At 38.5% G+C, this 22,555-nt stretch overlaps 1 protein-coding gene across 7 annotated transcripts in view; it reads left to right on the top strand.

Moving 5' to 3' along the window:
* The window catches only part of RAB30 (RAB30, member RAS oncogene family), a 98,493-nt gene extending 76,205 nt beyond the window's left edge, over window positions 1-22,288 (top strand). For 5 of the 7 annotated variants that reach the window (XM_003821987.7, XM_055093775.2, XM_034933456.4 and 2 more), the window contains 3 exons: window positions 1,328-1,411; window positions 7,655-7,838; window positions 13,008-22,288. In XM_003821987.7, the coding sequence (XP_003822035.1) occupies window positions 1,328-1,411; window positions 7,655-7,838; window positions 13,008-13,258 (519 nt within the window). In that variant the 3' untranslated portion in view covers window positions 13,259-22,288. The remainder of the gene's footprint in view (window positions 1-1,327; window positions 1,412-7,654; window positions 7,839-13,007) is intronic. The other 2 variants (XM_034933458.3, XM_034933459.3) reach the window with 1 other exon arrangement.
* The last annotated feature ends 267 nt before the right edge of the window (window positions 22,289-22,555 follow it).

The raw sequence follows: 22,555 nt of genomic DNA, 5'->3' as shown, positions 1-22,555 counted from the left end.
ATTTGTTTAACTTCTTGGCATTTGTTGAGGTGCAAAACATCTGGAGCTATAAACTTGAAGCTTGACAGCTTTTGTATCTGAGCCAAGCCAAAATAGAAGAAAATTGATTCAATATTTGAAAGTAAAGTTATGAATGTTTATATTTACATCTTTTGCAAACATGCAGTAGAACATTTTCTTTTGGTTTGAAGTTCAGTCTTTTAAGCTAAAACTTTAAATACTTTTTAATTAAAGATATCTGAATCATAGTTGCCAGAACTAATAACGTCCATTTTACTTTAATTTCTGGAAATTCTGGAATATAAGTGAAGAGGGAAGAGAAACTGGGTGAAGAGTTCTTTCTTGACAGAATTTCTTGCTACTCCCAACTCCCTCCCTAAGCGTATAGGAAACATTATGTAATAGTAAATTGCATAAATTATACTTGTACCTTTGTTAAAATCTCATCTTTCTGGTTAAGTTTCCAGTTTGAAGTAAAGCATTTTGTTTATTTGTTTTAAAATGGCTTACATTAGCCTCAAACTCATTGAATTTAAGGCCCAGAGAGGGTGAGTGGTTTGTTTGAGGTTACACAGAGATCCTAAGGCTGCTGCCTCCTGGTTTAGTGCTGTTTCTACCCTACTGTCTCCTTGATGACTTAATTTTCTTAGATTATCTTCCCAGTGTCTTTGGCTTTGATCCCATGTAATTACACATGCATGGTACATTGTACTGAGGAAAACAGTGATCACCCTGGGGCAAAGGAAAATTCAGAAGCTTCAGGAGATCCAAAAAGACAGATCCCAAAACGGTCTTATTCCCGCTTCTCATGCTGAGTTCTTATTTGTTTTTTCATATTGTTGCCCATTCCCGTGGCTGTCCATGCTCAAGACTGATAACTAGTTTTAAGTATCCTTGATTTTATCTTTTAGAAAGAACCTATCCATTTTGCCCTGACCCTTCCAATTCTGATCTCATCCCTGTGGTCGCATGCCCTTCAATCTTATCTTCGTGTCTGATTTTTCTTTTTCATTCTTAAAATCAGGTTCCCCTGCCCTTTCTCAATTTTTTCCTTCACCTGTCTTTATCTCCTTTTCTCTGTCCTCCTGTCTCTTTCCTCTTCTTTCAGCATTTCTCTCTCCCACTGTCTCCCTCCTTTCTCTTTCCCTCAAGACATACATACAGAGTTGCACAGGGCTCCCTTGAGAGTAACCAGAGTTCTCTTTTCTACCAGTCAACTCAGCTGAAGGAAGGACCCCGGTGATGGGTGTTGCTGGGGGAGAGGAGAAATAATTTCATTTAATGGAAATATTTGCTTAGCTGTTCTTTTCTATTATTTCTTCTTCAGGGTCTTTTCCCCCCAGGTCAAGGAGCCACAATTGGAGTTGATTTTATGATTAAGACAGTGGAGATTAATGGTGAAAAAGTAAAGGTAAGGTGCTAAATATTCACTAAGGTTGTCAGGTGCTATGTGAGAGGTTAGGGGAAGTAGTGCTTTCATAACCATTTATTAAATCTCCTAATTGAAACCCACATTGAAACAATGCACTCAGCCATAATGGCTTATTTCCAGAGTTCTTCTAGTCTTTTTTATGGGGGAAGGAAGGAATTTTGGATGATGTGTTTACAGATTAGAAGACAGAAAATGGCTAAGGCAAGTTTGTCCTGTCTCCTGTCATGTCACAAGTGACATAAAGATAAGGAAGAAATTTCTTTTTGGATCTCTTGAGCTGGGCCAATAAGCAGGTGCTACCTCCTCTAAACAGCAGCCCCATGAAAGAGCCTCCCGATTTCTACATTTCATTATGAATCACTTATTTAAATTATCCTGTCTCCTATCATATCCTTGTCTCTAAAAAGGAAAGACACTAAATGAGGTGTATGGGAAAGGATACATGCTCTCTAGCCCCTGCTTCCTGCCCCTCCAGCCTTTGTGGCTTCTGGATGGTTTGGTACTTGGAAGAAGTATGGTGTGTCCAGGAACAGGACAAAGGAGAGAATGTTTATTGAGTACCTACAATCTGTCAGTGCCTCTGCTGGGTGCTTTTACATATGTTATATTTAGTTTAGTCCTTACTGTAAACCTGTGGGGTAAGTGGTATTATCCTCGTTTTACTGGCTTCAGAGAGGTTAAATAACTTACTTATCCATGGCTACACATAGATAAGTATAGGAAGGGGGACAGGCAGGATTTGAACCCATTTCACCAACCAGTACACCCCACTGCCTTTCTGGGGTCTCCTCTGCCATGAAAGAAGAAGGGAAGAAAGGCACACTAGGCCTATCACCTGGAGCAAGGAAAGGAGGAAGGTGATGGAAAGAAATGTGAAGGGAGACTAAATCACCTGGAAGGAGGATAAATATACTGATGTTTGGCACTGTGCTCTACCTGCCGTCAGAGTTACTGAAGTTCCACAGTTGGCTCTTCAGAGCTGGGTTTTATGGAAAGAAGTGATAGCCAAGGCCGGGTACAGTGGCTCACGCCTATAATCCCAATACTTTGGGAGGCCAGGAGTTGAAGACATAGCGAGACTCCATGTCTTCAAAAGATAAAAAATTGTCTGGTCATGGTGGCATGCGCCTGTAGTCCCAGCTACTCGGGAAGCTGAGTGAGAGCATTGTTGGAGCCTGGGAAGTTGAGTCTGCAGTGAGCCATGATTGTGCCATTGCACTCCAGCCTGGGTGACAGAACGAGACCGTGTGTGTGTGTGTGTGTGTGTGTGTGTGTTGGTGACAGAGAGAGAGAAAGAGAGAGAGAAGGCTGGGGGAGGGATGGAAAGAAGGAAGGAAAGGAAGGATAGCCCAGCTATCAGCAGCACAATGAAAACTGGCATTTTAGAGTTCTACCTTGATTCCCAACCTAAGCATCCTATGTTTGGGTCCATTTATTTGCATGCTTCTCCCATACGTACATGCTCTCCTTCCTTTGAGTGCCTTCGGAAGAGCAGAGAAGCTCCATAATGCTCTTCAGCATTTTCTAGATACTTGCCATCACAGAGAAGTGTTTAGGAGGAGGTCCTTGAATGGGGGCCAGAAGCTCTCTCAGTGTCTCTTCCAGCCCTGACTCCTTAAAATAGCTCATACTGCAGAGACATCCACACCAAATACAGCAGTGAATGGGGAGCTGGAGCACTGGAAGATAAAAGCAGGGTATGAAATCCACATAAATGCTAACTAAAAAGTGAACAAAAATAGTGTGGGGGGTGGGAAGAAGGAGCTAGGCTGTGGGGACAGGAAAGAGAGACAGGAGTGTGCTCAGGAGGCATTGATGGGAGGAGCCTTTTGTAGCTTTCTGTTGTCCTAGTGGAGGGGAGGTAGTTACCCAAGGAGTTGGGTAAAGATAACTACTATTTCATGCATTTTACTTCCAGGTATTTGGGTTTTCCATTCATATATATATGAGTTCATTTATTTGATTTAGTGCCTACTACCTTCCAGGCACTGGCCATAAATAAGGGTGAATAAGGAATGGTCCCTGCTGTTAAAGAACAGGATTATTTTTCTTTCCTGAATTCCCAGGCATAAATATTCCATTTATTCTACTTTCTGCAAACCTTATTTTACAAAGTGCTTATTACACTGCAAAAATTGATATTTTTATAACATCTGACTCCACCGTAAGGCCACAGGCTCCCCAAGAGCAAGGTTTGTGTCTTACTCATATTTGTATTCACAGCACACTTTCTGTCCCCAGTACTTCTTCAGGCTTCTAGAACTTTATCTATAAAAAGTGACAGTTGGCTTATCTCCCAAATCCAGTCCAAATCAACTTGCCTGTGATTCTTTCAAGCCCAATATATAAAATAAAGATACAGGGTGGCCCTCTTCAACCACATGAATTTAAGGGCCTCATTAACATGTAGGCATATGAGGAACAACTTCTTTAATCCTTTCTTAGAAGAGGGCAGAACTGCATAGTTGTCTTATTGTCATCTTTTTTTTGAGAAAGGGTCTTGCTCTGTTGCCTAGGCTGGAGTGCAGTGGTGCAATCACAGCTCACTGCAGCCTCGACCTCCTAGGCTCAAGTGATCCTCTCACCTCAGCCTCCCAAGTAGCTGGGACTACAGGTGTGTGCCACCATGCCCAGCTATTCATTTTTATTTTTATTTTTTGTAGAGATGGGGTCTCACTATGTTGCCATGTTGATCACTCCTGGGCTGAAGTAATCCTTCTGCCTCAGCCTCCCAAAGTGCTGGGATTACAGGCATGAGATACCACATCCAGCCTGTCATCTTTCTTCTTTAACATTTACCGAGTATCTTTTCTCAGTGATGTTAAAGTGTCTTTTTGCTAGTAGTTTGCGGGCTTTCCCAGAGCCTCATAAAGTCAGTGGATAAGAGAATCCACCAGTGATTCGTATGGCATCACCCGCTTGGTGAGTGGCAGGACCACTCTCCTGACACCCTCATCAGTGTCCTCTACAAGTATCATTCTTTCCAGGATGGCTCCCAGGATTGAAGGCAGGGAATCCAAGGTATTAGATTCTTGTAGCTATTAAGGCCAAGTAAGCGCCAAATCAGTAAAAACAAAATTAATGAAGAGGCCCTTCTCTTAAAAGGGTCTGCATTATGAAGGTGACCTCTGGTAGAAAATACAATTAAAACATATATAGACCACTGAACTGTATGCTTAAAAGTGGTTAAAATGATAAATTTTATGTATGTTTTAGCAGAATAAAAAAATGGAAAAAAACACAGAACTTTCTCATATATATTTTAGTCTATTATAAATTAATGAGTAATAAGCAAAACTCTAAGCCAAATTTAAACCATTTTAGCCTTAGGAGATTAATCATAATAGAAATAGAAGATTTGCTGTATCTCTTTCCAATCAGATCTATGTTGATAGATAGGAGAGTCATGAAAGTATTTATATGTATTTGTTTCTTCAACCATCTGTCCATCCATTCATTCCTCCATCCTGTGTTGTAGTAAACGTTTTGTGCCAAGCACTGTGGTGGTAAAGCATCCCTGCCCCTTAGGAACTTACTATCATCTAGCTCCATCTGTGAAATCTTCTTTAATACCCTACTAATCTGTTAAGTAGAATTGACCATTTCCTCCCTTGTGTTTCCACAATCCTTTGTTCATTTAGTTAGCCATCATTCAGATGTTTCTACCACGTGCTGTGTGCTGTGTTAGGAAGGTACAGGGGGTGTAAGGTCAAATAAAAGACAGCCTTTGCTCTCAAAGAACTCAGTAGTAGAGTAGTAAACCAATGATTGCAGTACATTATTATGACGGTGAGGCAATGGAGTTTAAGTAGTGGTGCAGAGAAGAGAGTAGACAAACAATGTAGCCACATGCTGAAGGTGAGAGTGGTTAGAAAGCCCGTGGGCTGCAGTATTGAAAACATATTGACAGGCATGAGACTAACAGCAGGAGACGCTCTCTTCCTTTTTAATAGAATATCTTGTATTCTGCTATAGTTAATTAACTGTGTGTGTCCTTTCTATAGACTGTGAGCTGTTTGAAATCAGCGTTGATTTTATTCATCTTTATATCCTCCCCGTGTTTTATTCATCTTTATATACTCCATGTGCCTAGCACAGTACCTTGCATATATTAATGTCCTATAGATGCCGAAAGGCGCAAATGAATTGTAGAGAATGGTGAAACCAAGTTGAGTGACAAAGGCAGTAGAATATGAATATCCTCAATAATCAACTGTCAGCTAGAAACAGGCAGCCCCCTATGAGAAGGTAACATATCTTGGCATGCTCATACAATCGCTGTTCTAGAAAATATTTCAGTGACTTTAACCCTCGAAGCTGTTCTCAAGATGTGGGAACACACTGATTTCTAATACTGAACAGTACCTAAATCGCAATCACAAGTGTTTTAGGGGCTCAGTGCAGCTTTAAAACAATAGCCCATTATTCTAAGACACATCCTGGCAGAGGGGAACCGTGTCCCTAGGTTTGAGGCAGAGAAGAGAAATAGCCTTTGTCCCAGCAAAAACCGTAACATCTGTACAGTGGCCTTTAGCATACACAGGCTTTCATGTGTATCATCGAAGAGCAGCTGCAACTGCAGATCAAAGGAGAGCCTTTGTGTGCTGCTGATTCATGGCAGGGACTACGGGTCACTCAGCAGTCTCTTTAGCTAAGCTAGTATGAGCAGAGGGTGACACCAATGGATTCATCCTCTTTGGATACAGATGCACATTTTAGTTAGTCTTTGGTGGCAACAGCAGCATGGGAGCATGGAATGAGTCCTCAACTGGAAATAGAAGGCCTGGATGCCATGTCCTAGCTTTGTGAATAACCAGTTAGTTAAGGGACAGTTTCCATTAATACGGGGAGATGTACACTTGCCTACCTCACTGGATTGTTGTAAAGATTAAATGAGACCACCAATAAATATTTGAGCACCTCCTATTTGCCAAGTGCTCTATTTGCTCTAAATGGACCCTGACGTCTCCCTCATGAAGCTTTCAGTTTAGTGGGAAAGATGGCTATTAAACAAATTATTACAAATAAATGATTCAGGCATGTCAGGTGCCATGAGGGAGAATGACAGGATGTATCGCAAGAGAGACTGTGTGGGGTTGGGGGGTGGGGAACCTAGCCTAATCTGAAGGTTCTGGAAAGCCTTCCTGAGGAAGCAATCTTATGTCCCTGGACATGAATACACCTGTGACCTGTGAAATTCGTGCAATTAGAAGGAAAGATTATTGTTTTTGTTGATGTTCTTATTTCTCAAGGCCTTGTGTTTTGTTCTACACTTAGCAGCCACTCTGGAGAATAATTCGTTTTCAGTAGTTGTCTACTCTGTGCAGGGAAATTGACAAGTATTGTCTTCTTCTTTGTTATTAGAATTATTAGTTATTAGGACTTAGAACTGGTAGATAACTGCAGAAAAAGTGAACCTTCAGCAGGTTGTGTGTTATTAACCACTTTTTATAAAGATATAATCAAAGCCCAAAGAGATTAAGTGACTTGGCCAAGGTCATAGAACTTAAGAGACCTGAAGGAAAATTATATTGTTGTCTTCCATGGCATGATTCCTGTTTTCTTTAACAAAGATAATACCTTAATACATCCATTTGAATTTTGAACTGGAAAAGTGGTGAGGTTGGCTCTCCCTCCAGTTGCTGATTAAATGCCAACAGTCACAGCTTGCCCTGTATCATGCCTTTTGTAATATGGCATTGTGATTAAGAACGTGGACTCTGGGACCACAATGCTTGGTTGAATTGGTTCTGGGACATATTGGCTATGAGATGCTGAACAAGTTAATTAATCTTACTGTGCCTCAGTTTATTCATGTAAGAAATGGGTATTATGATAGTATCTACCTCATAGGGTTATTGTGAGGAATAAGTGAGTTGCCACAGGTAAAATGCTTAGAATAGAGCTTGGCACATAATAAATGCTTGACGAATTTCCTATATGTATTTTTTTTAATAATGAAAAGGAAACTCTTAACAAAGAAAAAACAAAACAAAACAAAATAAGCCCCCTCCCTAACCAGAAACACACCCAACAAATTTTTTTTTTTAATTTTCAGTGCTTTTTTTTTTTTTTTTTTTTTTTTTTAGGGCAGAAAATAACCATGAAATTGTTTGGGTAAAGGTGTTCCCATTTTCAAACCAAAGCAAGGCAAAGCTTTTTTTTTCTTTTTTTCTCCAACCTGATCCTTCTCCATCTGATTCTTATCTTATGCCTTTATAGCTACAGATCTGGGACACAGCAGGTCAAGAGAGATTTCGGTCCATTACCCAGAGTTACTACCGAAGCGCCAATGCCTTGATCCTCACCTATGACATTACCTGTGAGGAATCCTTCCGTTGCCTTCCTGAGTGGCTGCGGGAGATAGAACAATATGCCAGCAACAAGGTCATCACTGTGTTAGTGGGTAAGTAAGGGCTAACGAGGAGGGAAATTGATTTGTGGGCATTAGAGGATTTATAATCACATAAAGCTTATACATTGGTGCCTTCCAAGAATATAGTCTTTAGCTAATAATTCATGCAGTCAACCTTCAGTTCTTCTGCAATTGAAGAGAAAATGAAATAGGTCCTATCCCATGGTGACGGTTTAGAAAAATAAAGTAGAAAACATTTTCTGTCAATGTAGGCGCTAGGGAAGAAGTTGGATGGCCATGAAAGTTATGTGAGCTGCTAAAAATTTAAAAAGTCTAATTACAAGATGAAAGAAATGGCTGTTCTAGAAGAAAAATGTATCTTTTAAGTTGATAAGGAATTCATTATTGAAGCAATTGTTTATTGCCTAAAAGGTGGATTTTGGTAATTTTTTTTCCCTTCCTAACATTTAGGCTGATTTGAGAAATTCTATGTTTCAGAAAGAATCTGCTAAGGGCAACATTGTAGTTTGTTTCATCTTGTAGGAGAATAAAACCTCTATTTAGTATGGGGGGAAAGCACAAAACAACCCTTGATTTTCTATCATGACTGATATATGCATTGAAATGGACCAGGTCATTAAAAACTTCTCTGTTTGTAGTGGAAAAGTGTTAGTAACCATTTGATCATTAACATATTTTCTTCCTAGAAAGGAACGTTCCTATATAGTCTAGCAATACCTGAATTAGGGAAATTTGAGTAGAGATCCTTAGAAGCATTGTTAAGTTACAAATTATGGTTAATAATAAGCTCAGTAAACACTTTAGAATAGTGTTATAATTGGTATATATGTGCCAGGAATGATACGAGGAACTTTATGTGTCATGATCCCTGATTTACAGATCAGGAAACCACGGCTCAAAGAGGTGAAGTTCTTTTCCCAAGGTCACATAGCATGTAAGATCAACTCCAAGCCCTGTAGTTGTCCAGCGGTAATATGTTACGTTGTAACAAATTGCTGGACTTTTCCTTCAGGCTGCTGGATGAAGCATCTGTGTTTCTATGAGCTAGTGCTCCCTGTAAAACCCTTTTGGACAATGTTGAACCTTTGCCATAAAGCATTTGAGAGGTCTGCATTTGTACCTTCTGTTTTACAGAAAGCCTTTGGGAACTTGAGTCAAAGCATTACTACTTGGGATTTTATCTAAGGAAGGTAAATGAAGATTTGAGGGGAGACAGTTCAATATGAAAGAGGAATTGGCTTAAAAAACAATTTTACTATGGAAAATTTCAGACATAAACAAGAGTAGAGAAACAGTATAGTGAATCCCCTTCTACACATCTCCCAGCTTTCACAGTTACCAACTCATGACCAATCTTATTTTCTCTTCCCTAGCAATGCTGTCCACCTTCTCCCTGAGATTATTTTGAAGCAAATCTCAGAGGTTGTATTAATTCATGTTTCAATATCTGTGTATATCTCTAATAGATTTTTAAAAAGAAAACCTAACCTCAGTGGCATTTTTACACCTAAAATATGTTAACAATTCCTTAGTATCCTTAAAAACTTAGACAGTGTTCAAATTTCCCTGATCGACTCATGATTTTTTTTCGTTTGTTTGTTCAAATTAAGATCCAAATAAGTTCCAGAAGCCGGGCATGGTGGCTCACACCTGTAATCTCAGTGTTCTGGGAAGCTGAGGCAGGAGGATTGCTTGAGCCCAGCAGTTCTGACCAGCCTGGGCAATGTAGCGAGATTAGCCAGGCATGATGGCATCTACCTGTGGTCCCACCTACTCAGGAAGCTGAAGTAGGAGGATCACCTGAGCCCAGAAGTTGAAGGCTGCAGGGAGCTATGATCACACCACTGCATTCAGCCTGGGTGACAGAGCCAGACTCTTGTCAAAAAAAAAAAAAAAAAAAAAAAGCCAAGTAAGGTCCATATGTTGTAATTGACAGCTACGTCTTTTCATCCTTTTTTATGAAGTTTCCACTCTCATTTTTTTTCTCTCTTAGAATTTTTTGCTAATGCATTTGTTTGACCTATAGGCTTTACAAGTCTAAATTTTGTTTTATCGCCCCTAAGGTATCATTTGATATCACCTCCATCACCTATATTTCTTGCAGATTTATAGATAAGTCTAGAGGCCTGATGAGAGTCAGGATTTTTTTGGTTTTCTTTTTAGACAAAACACTACATATATCATACTCTGAGGGGTAGTTCTCATAGAACAGGCAGGAAGAATGCTTGATTCTTTTTTGTTCACCACTTTTCAAGGTAATAAGCTGGTTCTCCAGTATCTTCTAAAAGTTAACTATTGACATCTGTTTATATTTGTAATATTATTATAAATTTATAGATTTAAATACATTTGATGGGCTGGGCATGGTGGCTCATGCCTGTAATCCCAACACTTTGGGAGGCTGAGGCGGGTGGATCACTTGAGGTCGGGAGTTTGAGACCAGCCTGGGCAACATGGTGAAACCCCATCTCTACTAAAATATACAAAAAATTAGCCAAGCATGCCTGTAATCCCAGCGGGAGGCCAAGGCAGGAGAATCTCTTGAACCTGGGAGACACAGGATACAGTGAGCCGAGATTGCACCACTGCACTCCAGCCTGGGCAACAGAGCAAGACTCTGTCTCAAAAACTAACTAAATAAGTAAATTTGATGTATTTCAGTCCCTTGCAATTATTATTATTGATGCTCCCATTGTTCCGACTTTGCCAGTGGGAGCTTCTTCAAATGGGCTCCTGAGTCCTTTTGACATGACCCCAGGAATGTTGGATAATTTTTTTGCTTTCTGGTATGACAAGTGTTCCAGCCACAACTTGTGCATTTCCTGCCCCAGACCTGGAATTAGCCATTTCTTAAAGAAGTGCTTTCTTTTCAATGGGAAGTCGTATTTAGAGGCCACAACCTAGGTGTTAGGAGCCCTCCTGATGGGCCATTGTTTTTAGGCCTTTCAGTGGACAGAGCTTGTGTGTATGTGTGCATGTGTATGGTGGATTCTGTAGTATCCTCAAGAGAGTTTTCCTATTAGGTTCTGCTAGCGTTCCGACTCACAAGACTACCGTAGACCACGCGTGGCATCGTGTTCACTTAGAAGGACACAGGACAGGAAATACAGCTTGACAGCAGATCAGCATCCGGCAACCCTCTTCAGTGGAAGTAATCCCAGTAGCAGTCCACGTAATTTTCCAGGACCTCCTACCCAGTCCGCAACCGCCAGACGATTCTAGTATGAGGGAACAAGGCTCATGTCAAAAAAATGGAGGATCTGCCTTGGCCTAGCAGCCTCAATACCCCATAGGAGACTAAATCTATTATAACAACTCCACAATCATAACTTCCAGGGTCTCTTCAAATGAAGTCACCACATTCAGGGAAGCTCAAAGTTATGGCTTTCCATTAGGTATTTATAATTCTTAGATAGAATTCCCAGGCCAGAAGTCATTTATCAATCAGGGGTCATTTTTACCATAAGCGGTGTTGCCAGATAATACAATTGACACACCTTTGTCAGGTTTCCTGGAGAATTTGAGGTAGGTGGAAAACTTTTTAAAGATAAAATACATCATGAATTATTCATACTGATACTTCTATTTATAATTCAGGACTGCAGAAATTTTACTTAACCACATTAATTTTATATTTATATTTCCTTTTTCCTATGCCAAAAGTCCCAGTTCCCAATGGTACCAGCATAATTACTCATTTGCTTTATCCCATAATACACAGATAGCAACCTCAGAATAATAATACCAACAGTACCACCAAAAAGATGATTACTGAAACAGTTCAAGATTGTTTCCTTCAATTCTTTTTGTCCTTAGGCTATATACCACTGGGGTTGCACTGTTAAATTACTGTATCTTAAGCACCTTGAAATAGTTACTCTGTTGGCCCGGCTCGGTGGCTCAGTTGCGTGTAATCCCAGCACTTCTGGAGGCCGAGGCAGGTGGATCGCTTAAGCTCACAAGTTCAAGACCAGCCTGGACGTGGCGAAACTCTGTCTCTGCAAAAAATTAAAAAAAAAAATTCGCTGGGCATGGTAGTGCCTGCCTGTAGTCCCAGCTACTTGGGAGGCTGAGGTGGGAGAAGATGGCTTGAGCCCAGGAGGTGGAGTTGCAGCAAGTCAGGATCGCGCCACTGCCCTCCAGCCTGGGCAATAGAGCCAGACCTTGTCTCAGTTAAAAGAAAAAAAGGGTTACGGTCTGTGTGGTTATTCCACACATGATGAACATGTTCATTTGTTTAATTTTGCTCTCAGTTTTTAGGGATTGCTTTTTAATTTTGAAATTAATTGTATAATTATATAAAGCATTTTTAAGTTCCTAAAGTAAAATCTACAAAACAAAGTATATTCAGAGAGGTCTGGTTTCTATTCCTTTCACCTCAACCCTGTTCCTTTCATAGGTAACCATTTTCTTTTAAATTAAGATTTTGGTCTATTCTTCTATTAAAAAAATAAATAAAATGTGTGTATAATATATGTATTCATATCCTTCCCCTTTTCTTGGATAGACAGTTGCATATTGTATATGCTTTTTTTTTCTGCTTCGCTTTTTTTTTGGTTAACAGTATATCCCAGTGTTTCCATTACATGGCAGTATATAGAAATACTCCTAATTGATTTTTATAGCAGCAAATACTCCATTGGGTGGATGTGCCATACTTTATTCAGTCAGTGCCCTACCGATGGACATTTGGGTTGTCTCCAGTTCTTGCCATTATGAATGGCACTCATTTTTTATTTATTTATTTATTTTTGAGACAGAATCTCACTCTGTCACCCAAGCTAGAGTGCAGTGGCATGATCTCGACTCACTGCAACCTCTGCCTCTGGGGTTCAAGCGATTCTTCTGCCTCAGCCTCCCAAGTAGCTGGGACTACAGGCGCGTGCCACCACACCCGGCTAATTTTTGTATTTTTAGTAGAGACGGGGTTTCACCATATTGGCCAGGCTAGTCTCGAACTCCTGACCTGGTGATCCACCCGCCTTGGCCTCCTAAAGTGCTGGGATTACAGGTGTGAGCCACTGTGCCCAGCTGGCACTCATATTTTAAAGTAAACATTTCAGTAATCACAGTCACATTTGTTTTGTTTTACTCGCCCATCTGTCTGGCTTGACTTCAGATCTGGAGTTGAATTTTGATGCTTCTCAGCCTGCAAAAAGTCAAATGCTGATTCTTTATTTGATTTTACTACTGTTATAGGCAACAAGATTGACCTGGCTGAAAGGAGAGAGGTTTCCCAGCAGCGAGCTGAAGAATTCTCAGAAGCTCAGGACATGTATTATCTGGAGACCTCAGCCAAGGAATCTGATAATGTGGAGAAACTCTTCCTTGACTTAGCATGCCGACTCATCAGTGAAGCCAGACAGAACACACTTGTGAACAATGTATCCTCACCCTTACCTGGAGAAGGGAAAAGCATCAGCTATTTGACTTGTTGTAATTTCAACTAAAGGCTGAGGCACGAGAAGAAAAGGAATCAGCAACTGCCCTGATGGGCCATGAGATGCTGGGGAGATCTGGCGATGACTGTGGCTCCCGCTCTCTGACCTTCTGACTCCTGTGGGCTCCTGAGCTTACAAAGCATGGCAGGCCAAGGGCCTCGACCACAGGCCAGCATTAGCAGAACATATAATGGTTTCACCCTTTTCCAGTCTGGAGTTGGAGCAAGGAGAAAATTGCACTAGGCACTCCATGATCTGCAGAGCATGTTGCTTTTGTTTTTTTAAAAAGCAAGTAAAAGCGCATTCCTAAACAGGGTCCAGGGGGAAATGTACTGTAGGAATCCCTCCTGCACATCAGTGGGTGCATGTGGGAGCTGTTCTTTAGGGCTTCGGTGGTAATCATCTGGGGGCCCTGGTTTTCTTGCCTACCAGATAAACCAAAACTGGGAAGGCCAAGTACAGTCTCTGTGGTGCGTATTGACGACCCCATGGAGATTTTGAAAAGTGTTATTTCTCTTGTCCACAGGCACTTTCAAGAACTTTGGGATGTAAAAATGAAATGAAACCTTTACCCATGACCAACAGTAACAATCATTGTTTTAATAATATATACAAGCTCCATAACTCCTTTTGGTGCTAATGATTCCGCTATTTCACAGACCAAACGTTTTAGTACATTAATGTCCTTAAATGTGTTATATAGAAATAAAAAAATGGGGGAAGTCCATGAATCAGCACTCTTTCTCACAGTCTCATTACTACCTTTTTAAAGGTGGATTTTTGGGAAAAGAGAATACTTTTCCTTTTATGTTCCCCTCTGAATCTCTACCACTTTCTTCTCTTGTCTCTCCAGCCCTTTATGTAAATGAAAACGTTTGCAAAATGAAAAAAATAAACAAATGGTTGATGACATTCTAATATAAAAACTTAGCTCTAACACATTTTGAGTAGTATGAGGAAACAGACCAGATATGACCAAAATACTGTGGATTAATGGACTGTAGTGCAGGGCTCCTAGCAGAGCACAGTCCTTGATAGTAGGTCACATCTTTTACTTCCTGGTACTCTCCATCTTGGACAGACCAAGGCTTAGGATTTTGTAGATTTTTTAGTATGATAAGTGAGAATAGCAACAGATGAAAAGTCTCACGACCCATTTTTATATCTTCGATGATAACCTTAGAAAAATTCTGCTCCTGGAAGCAGATTGAACTGTCATTTATCCCCTCCTTCTTGTAATAATGTTACCTTCAGACGCTTAACCATACGTTCTTTCTTTTTTCTTTCTCTTTTCCTCTCTATTTTTCTGGTCTCTCCTTTTCTTCTTCCCTCCCTCCCTCCCTCCTTCCCTCCCATCCTTATATGCATGTGTTACTGCAAATCTCCAATTCAAATGGAGGTGTATATGCCTTTACTTAGCCAATTTAAAAACAGGACTCAAAATGGGAGATGTGCTGCTGAATATGTGTTTCTTTTTCTTCAGTGCCATACTTTGATAGCTTCCAATTTGTTCACTGATATAAATGCAAATTGGGAAAATAATTAAACCTGTATGCTGTTGATGCTGTCAGATGTTTCTGTAGCTTGCTGCTTAGCATAACTGAGGGATGAGTAATGGAATACGGATATGATGTGTAATTCCACTGTTGCTGTAGATGGTGACAATCTCAGTTCTGATATGTTGATGTTTGAAAGCTATTTAATTGTAAAGAAATGAGTCATGTAGAGACATGATGTGGATAAAGCATTTCTGGCATTTCTCTAGCAGGTTCTAGATTGACCAGTGTCTTGCACATGAGATTATGCATATTTTTTAAGGGGCTGATACTTTTGGTTGGCCTCACTGTGTTTTTCCTGATCCTGTGGGAAAGAGAAAGGCATCCCAGAAGTTTGACTTGTTTTTCTTTTAGAATCTGTCTCTGCAGGAAAGAAAAGTCATTTTAATAAAAACCAAAATAATTTATAATAATTGTTGCCTTTCCCTCCCCATCCTCTCCACTAAGCCAGCAACTAAATGTATTCAGAAAACAAGTTAATCAAGGAGGGCAGAAGAATTTTTTTTTAACTGTAAGGAAATGTTCCTAAGTTTAGATTTATTACCTGTCATTTAGGGCAAAAATCCAGTGTCCCCAGCACATGATGACCCAACTTTGTCTCACAGTTGCAAGTGTGTTGAAAATAAAGTTGCTTTGTGAACTTAGAGGAAATGGCTGTGTTAGACTGGACTGATTTAGTTGCAAAATAATACCTTTTAGGGTCACACTTGTATTATTCCCTAGGGTTTAGCCTTCTCTATATACCCTTGGCCAGACTCAGAAGGGGATTAAAAAGCTCTGGTCTTGGCCTCTATCTTCCTTGTTGCTCCTCCCAGCCTTTCCATAACTTACCCATCCACAGCCCATCAGCAGGAACACATGAGAATGTGGGACTTTGTTTCTTTTTTTCTTAGTTGTATGAATTCCAGATTAGGCCTTATGGATACTTGTCTACTAATATATCTGAAGTTTGAAAACAATCCCTGACAATATTGTAGGTGCAATAAATATTAGTCAAATAAACATTTAAGTGCCAAGGTGGGGTGGTGGTGGTCGGGGGAGCTTTTTTTGATTAAACAGAAATTCCTTCAAGTAGAACTTGAGAAAGGACACTAAATACAGTCATCTTAACCCAGGCCAGGACCTAAATTTATTGGTTTGCCTAACAGTCTTATTGTCATGGCAATATTTGCTAAGATGAGCCTTCTTTAGATAAAAATGAACTCTCATTTAGTGGTGGATGAAAAAAGAGAAATTGCTTTATCATATAGTTTAATTTGTCTCGGTCTACTAAGACCACCAGGGTTGATGTATTCCTCCATTTTTGGTGTGATCTTTTTCTTCATTCAATAAAGTTATTAAATATATGGCAAAACTTTTTTCAGTTTCCAATGAAAATGCATGATACTCATGTCATGGAATCAGGCTTGGGAAAATCTATGAAATAATAGTTTGCTGATAATGATATTTTCTTATGGCTTTGTATAGACTACATCCTCAAAGGATTTTGTGCTTCTTTGCCCATAGAAGGCTTTTTCTCCCTTTGTGTGCTTTTATTAAATCTGTTGAATTATATTAATATTTTTTGAATTTACAGGGCCAATTATCTTTTTGGTGGATTACTTAGATTAGGCCATGGGCTCTTCCTGGCCTTTCTTTTTCTCAGTCTTTTAATCATTTCACGTTTTTATCTCTCCCTGAGTAAAGTGGCAAGAAAACTAAAAATGAAAGTTAAATGGGTTGATTTGACAACGTGTCAAGTTCTGATTTAGAGTTTATAAGGAAGGTAGAAACGATTGGCCAAAATAAGATATTTGGATGAGGATTATTTAAGCCATTTAGATTTGGCCAGAGATGCCAGATTTAGCAAAGGACTGGGTTCTTATCTTCTTTCATTCATGAATATATGCCTTGGGAGGACACTGGTGATTCCCACAGAATTAGACCAATGATTTACCACATTACCCTTTAAGCTAGCCCATAATTCCACCAGATCCCACACCAAGTTTCAGTTCATGACTCATACTGAATAAATATCAGTTGTAAATTATGTTTGAATTGGTCTTCCTACTAAAGTGAAACATCTTCTTTTAAGCCAAGCCACATGAATGAAATAGCACAATCAGAAAAAAATGTTTCTTTTTTTTTTTTTTTTTTTGGCATATCAAACCAATGGCCTTCTCCACCAAGCCAGCAACTAAAGGTATTCAGAAAACAAGTTAATCAAGGTGAGCAGAACTTTTTGAACTGTGAGGAAATGTTCCTAAGTTTAGATTTATTACCTGTCATTTAGGGCAAAAATCTAATGTCTTTTTAATTTCTTAATCTTGTAGAACTCTGTATTTCATAGTAATGAGTACTTAGGGATCATTGCTCTATTAGCCTCTGGGAGAGATCTTCTAGAGTTTGCCATTCCTTTTTTCCAAAATTTTTTGTTGTTGTTGTTTTAACTGCAACTGGTTACTTTTCTCAACCATGGTCCTGACATGTTTATACTATGATACTTTTGAGACTTTGCTAAAGAATTAAAAGCTGTGAAACAACATTTGCTTCTCATCCTTCAGACAAAATGTGTTCCATTTAAGCAGCATGGTTAAACACTAATTTTGGGATAAGGGAGGGATATGTTTTCTTTACTTTCTTTTTGGATTTCATTTCTGTGGCATGAGCCTATTTGTGTTTGGAAGGAAAGATGCCTTCCTTTACATTCTTCACACTGGTAATTTTTTCATACTGAATTAAGAAATTATCATCCCTTCAAAACACATATTAATATAGCAACATTAGAGTAAGGGAGATGGCATTTCATCTCCTCTCCTCAGTCCCTTGATGTTGGAATGTTATTATCATTTCCAGGAGCCATACTTTGAAATTAAAAACAAATTGAGGCATTACCAGTCTGATGAAGGAATTTTAAATGCAAGACATTTAAAGAATACTTGAAGGATTTGGGGAGACAGGTTAGGAAAAAGAGGGGAATACAATTAGTGCATTAGAACAAGATGCTCTGTGGTTCAGAGGGGTGGAATGAGGCCTACTGAATGAGGCCGTAGGGACACAGATTTGGGTTCCATGTCAGGGCGACCATTCTCAAGAAGTTGGTTCACTATGGGACAGTCTGCCTCAGGTAATAGCCTCTGTCAAGAGGCAAAGATGTGGAGAGGATCCAATTGGTTGGCGATTGGAGCAGGTGACCTATTAACCTAAATTCCATGTTGTATGTAGTACTTTGCCTCTCATAACATGTTCAATTAAATATCTGTTAATTCATAGCTAATGATTTTTTTAATGGGGCCTCATTCTTCTGCCACAAGTGCATCCCACCTTCATCTTTCAGGGAAGAGGTTGGTTGCACGTTGTTAGGCCAAGAGACTGGCCCTCCATTATGCCCTATGCTGGACTTGCTTTGTCGGTCCATTCATTGATGTCCTGTTGAATCAAAAGGTATTGTTTTAGTAGAAGTTACATGAAGTATATTCATTTATCACTTGCCAAACATAGGCCTTGCTCTGTTTAATAAATAATGGGTGTCTCCTTCAAGATTTTAGGATAGGCCTTTTTAACAGAGCAGAATCTTCTGTTAAAGTTCTCACAAACAGACCAACTCCCAAGAGAGATGGGCTGGTGGGTCACTGACATAAAGCAGTCCACAAGATCTATTTTAGAAAAGTATCAATGACATTTCCTTAGTTGGTTTGATTCTCTTGAGAATACATGAGTTTAAAAGAACTGAGGTCAAATTGCTTTATGTGGAAAGCAATAAAAACAAGTATTTTTGACTTGAAAATTAGAGGTAACTGTAAGCAATTTTTGCTATTGAAGCCTATGGCCCAAATTATTCCACCTGCAAAATAACTTTCACCCTTGCAAGGCTGATAGACGGCTCTTCATTGGTCTTTTTTTTTGTTTGTTTTTGTTTTGTTTTTTTAAGTCATTGGTCTTAAATCTGTATGGTGACAAATCTATTTGAGTTTGATTGAGACTTTCTTGGACTCCTTTGGACAAGAGGTCAGAGCACAAAGGCTAGTCACCACTTCTTTGACTTCTTGAGGTATGAGCCAAAATTTTACTTTTCCATTGATTTAAAGCAGAATTTTTGGAGATGCTGTGTTCTAGTTCCTGACGGAATCGGTGGTGGTTGCTGACTTTGACACTTCAGAGAGTGATGTGGGGAGTTATATAGAAGGGGAAACACTAGTTTAGGTGTGAGGAGTTCTAGTATGCCACAAATTAGCTGAGACTTTAGACGAAGCACAATATTTGAGCATCAATCTTCTCATCTATGAGATAGACCTGTCAGGATTATTGTGAAAATTACATGAGATAAGTTGAAAGTACAGTGCTTGGTAAACAGCACTCAAATATTAGTTCTTTTTCACCTTAATTAAGAGCAGACTTTGAATGGTCTGATGCCAAGTGTAGATCCTTAAGAGACAAAACAAAGAAACTTTCCTGGCTTCAAAGAAAAGAACTCCATTTCTGAAAGGGTGCCTTAAAAGGAATTCATTTGTCTGATCCATCCTTTTGCCTTTGGGCATTACTACTGTCACCCTCCATTTCTTTACAAACTTCAGGCAAGGTGGTCTCTCTCTCTCTCCCAATAGGCAATTCCAGGGTTGTAAACTCATTATCAGGAAGCTTAATCTTAGAACTGAAATACCTCACAGAGCAATTTAAACCTCTTTCTTCTTGTTCCTATTCTTCATGGGAAGAAAACTGGATTGATCCCTATCTTCTTTTTAAGGAGCCACATTTGCCATTTATTATTGCTCTTTTGCCTATTTAAAAAAATAACAGTCAGAAAAAATAATGATTATTAAAATGATAATCATTATTTACTTAGTGAATGTCAGGATAGGTATTTATTACTCTTAGCTTCTTATTGGTATCAGATGTAGATCACGGTCTTACTGTTGATTAACTCTTCAGTTATATATACATACTTTGATTCTTTAGTTACATAATTGATAACAAAGTGTGCTTCTGAAGAATTATTCTGGCTGTATGGCTCTTGTTTCCTCCCCTTGGTAAAAATGGAGTCATGAATCTCAGTTTTGTGATCTGCTTTTAATTTCATATATGACATTATTTGATGTACATAATTACCAACATCCAAAAGCGTTTCTTCCCCTTTCTACGTGTGCACTAAATTCTAAAACAAAAATTGGAATACAAAATGCCTAATAAAGAAAAAATTCATGTACAGAAAAGCAAAAGATAATCTACTTTGTTAAGATAATTTGTCACTAGCTGGTTGAATAATGCACAGTTTTTGTTTAAGGTTACACATTTATGCCTGGATTAAATAACAATAGTAAAACTTGACAAGTCTTTTGAAAAACAGCTGCTAAACATATTGCTTTCTGGAATGTAATCATTAGCAACAAATATTCTCTTATTCTATACAATTGCAGAATGCTAGTGGAACTTTCTTGTAGGTTATTTGACAATGAATGTTAATTGATTTATTTTTTTAAAATGTAAAATCCTCTTATCCCTTTAAGGCCGGTTTAGGCTTTCATGTCCCTGTGGTAGAAAATTTCAAATGCTGGCTTCTAATTTCTACTCACTGAAGTGTCTTCCAGACATACCAGATGGTTGGAGCTCCTTTGATAGTATATAAGGGAGCTACATAAATGTATTTGAACTAACTCGTGAGCAAAATTTCTGTTTTCAGCAAAAAAAAAAAAAAAAAGAAAAAACAAACTCTGCTCAAAATTTCAGATAATACAGGAGTAAAAAGAGGTTTTTGATAATCTGAAGGGAAAAGTGTGCCCCATATATCTTGTACACACTTTTAATGCATGACTTTTAGTATAGAGATGAAATAAAATGCAAAATATATAATTCTGGAGATCTCAGCAGCTAGTTAAAATATTTAGAGAAGCTGCTTTATGAAGACTTAGAGAATCCTTGATCTCCCCCACCTTTCCTATCACTCCGTTGAAACATGGATCTTTAATATTAATACATACATAGTTTTAACTAATAAACAGGTTAATCACTGAGTTTTATGAACTCGATTCTTGATATTTGGCTATTGGTTTTAAGCACAGGATATCAGTATTATTTGTATACAGCGGTATATAAAATCTAACCAACTTCAATATAAGAATAGTACTTGATTTTAAATGTTAATATGCAAATATTAACAGTATACTACATCATATTTTATGTGTTCATATATTGATCTTTTTGCTTAACAAAAAGCCTGTTAGAAATATAACCCACTGATGACCCGAGTCCAATTAGCTGAAAACCTTCTGTAGAAAGGTGATTGTATGAAAAATTCAATCAACATTAAAAAAGGGAAGTGGGGAGGGAATACAAACTTGAACAAAATATTCTTAAATGAAGTTGCATCTCTTTTTAAAATTAAGATATCATTCATGCACCATACGGTTTACCCTATTAAGGTGTAAACTTCAATGTTTTTAATCATATTCACTAAGTTGTGCAACATCACCACTCCCTAACTTCAGAACACTTTCATCACTCCAAAAGAAACCCCATACCATTTGCAATCACTCCTCCTCCTCCTTCCCCCAGCATCCGGCAACCACTAATCTACTTTCTGTCTCTATGAATTTGTCTATCCTGGACATTTCATATAGTCAAACAATATGTGGCCTTTTGTGTCTGGCTTCCCTAAGTAAGCATAATGTTTTCAAAGCTCATCCATGTTGTAGCATAAATCAGTACATTGTTTTCATGTTTAAATAATATTCCATTGCATGTATATGCCACACTTTATTTGTCCATTTATCATTTGATGGACATTTGGGTTTTTTCCACCTTTTGATTATAATAATGCTGCTGTGAACATTTATGTAAAAGTTTTTTGTATGTGTGTATGTTTTCACATCTCTCTTAAAAACAATTAGTCTGACAAATCAAATCAAATCATTTATGTTTATTTAAGTAGAACCTCTTGCAATCCTGTTTGGAGAGTGCAACTTACGATCTTAGTTTAATTGATCAATTAGGAGACCCCTGAATAAAGACTAACTCCCCAATACATCCATAAGAATTCTTCTATAAGCCTGTCATTTAGATGTGATAATCAATCAATTTCATGAAGACTGTTTCAGTCTTGTAGAAATTGAGTTGCCATCACATAGAGGATTTCTTGTCCTCTGCATTGTTTAAAGGACAACTACAAATCATGCTGGATAAGAGTACTCATTCAATCTTTTAGGATTCAATGAAGTAGCATTTTAAATATGTAAGTTATTTTATATATTGTCTGTCTTTTAAAATTGGACTTTGCTTCTTGAAAAAAGTTTGTCAGATCACCAAACCATATGACTGTCCATTCATTGTAGCCTATGTTTTCTATTATTAAGAAATAATTCATATTGAGAGTAAAAGAAAAAGAATGTATTTTGTGTGCAAAGGATGAATGTATTAAAAACTTTTTATTTGTAACAATTTTTTAAAAAAACTAAATGGAAATTGCTTTCCCATGTACTTGTATATAAATAAACATTTCCTGTTGCCCACATTTGGAGAATCATATGCCATCAAAATATGTAAAAAGCAAACAAACTTTAAGTGTACTAATGTCTTTCAGCACGGTGCAAAATGTGCCCTGGATCTGGGGGATCTGGAGACCTGAGTTAAATGTTGATTTTCTAACTGGCTAACTTTGGACAAGTCATTTAACATTTTGCACTATGGTTTTCTACTTTATAAAACAAGGGGCTAGATTAGATAATCTTTAAGGCCTCCTCCGATTATAAACACTAAACGAGACTACTCTGCTATTTCA

Source organism: Pan paniscus, chromosome 9 (assembly GCF_029289425.2).
Source record: "Pan paniscus chromosome 9, NHGRI_mPanPan1-v2.0_pri, whole genome shotgun sequence".
Taxonomy (NCBI): domain Eukaryota; kingdom Metazoa; phylum Chordata; class Mammalia; order Primates; family Hominidae; genus Pan; species Pan paniscus.
The sequence above is the reverse complement of the archived record's forward strand: the minus strand, read 5'-3'. Positions and strand labels throughout refer to the sequence as shown.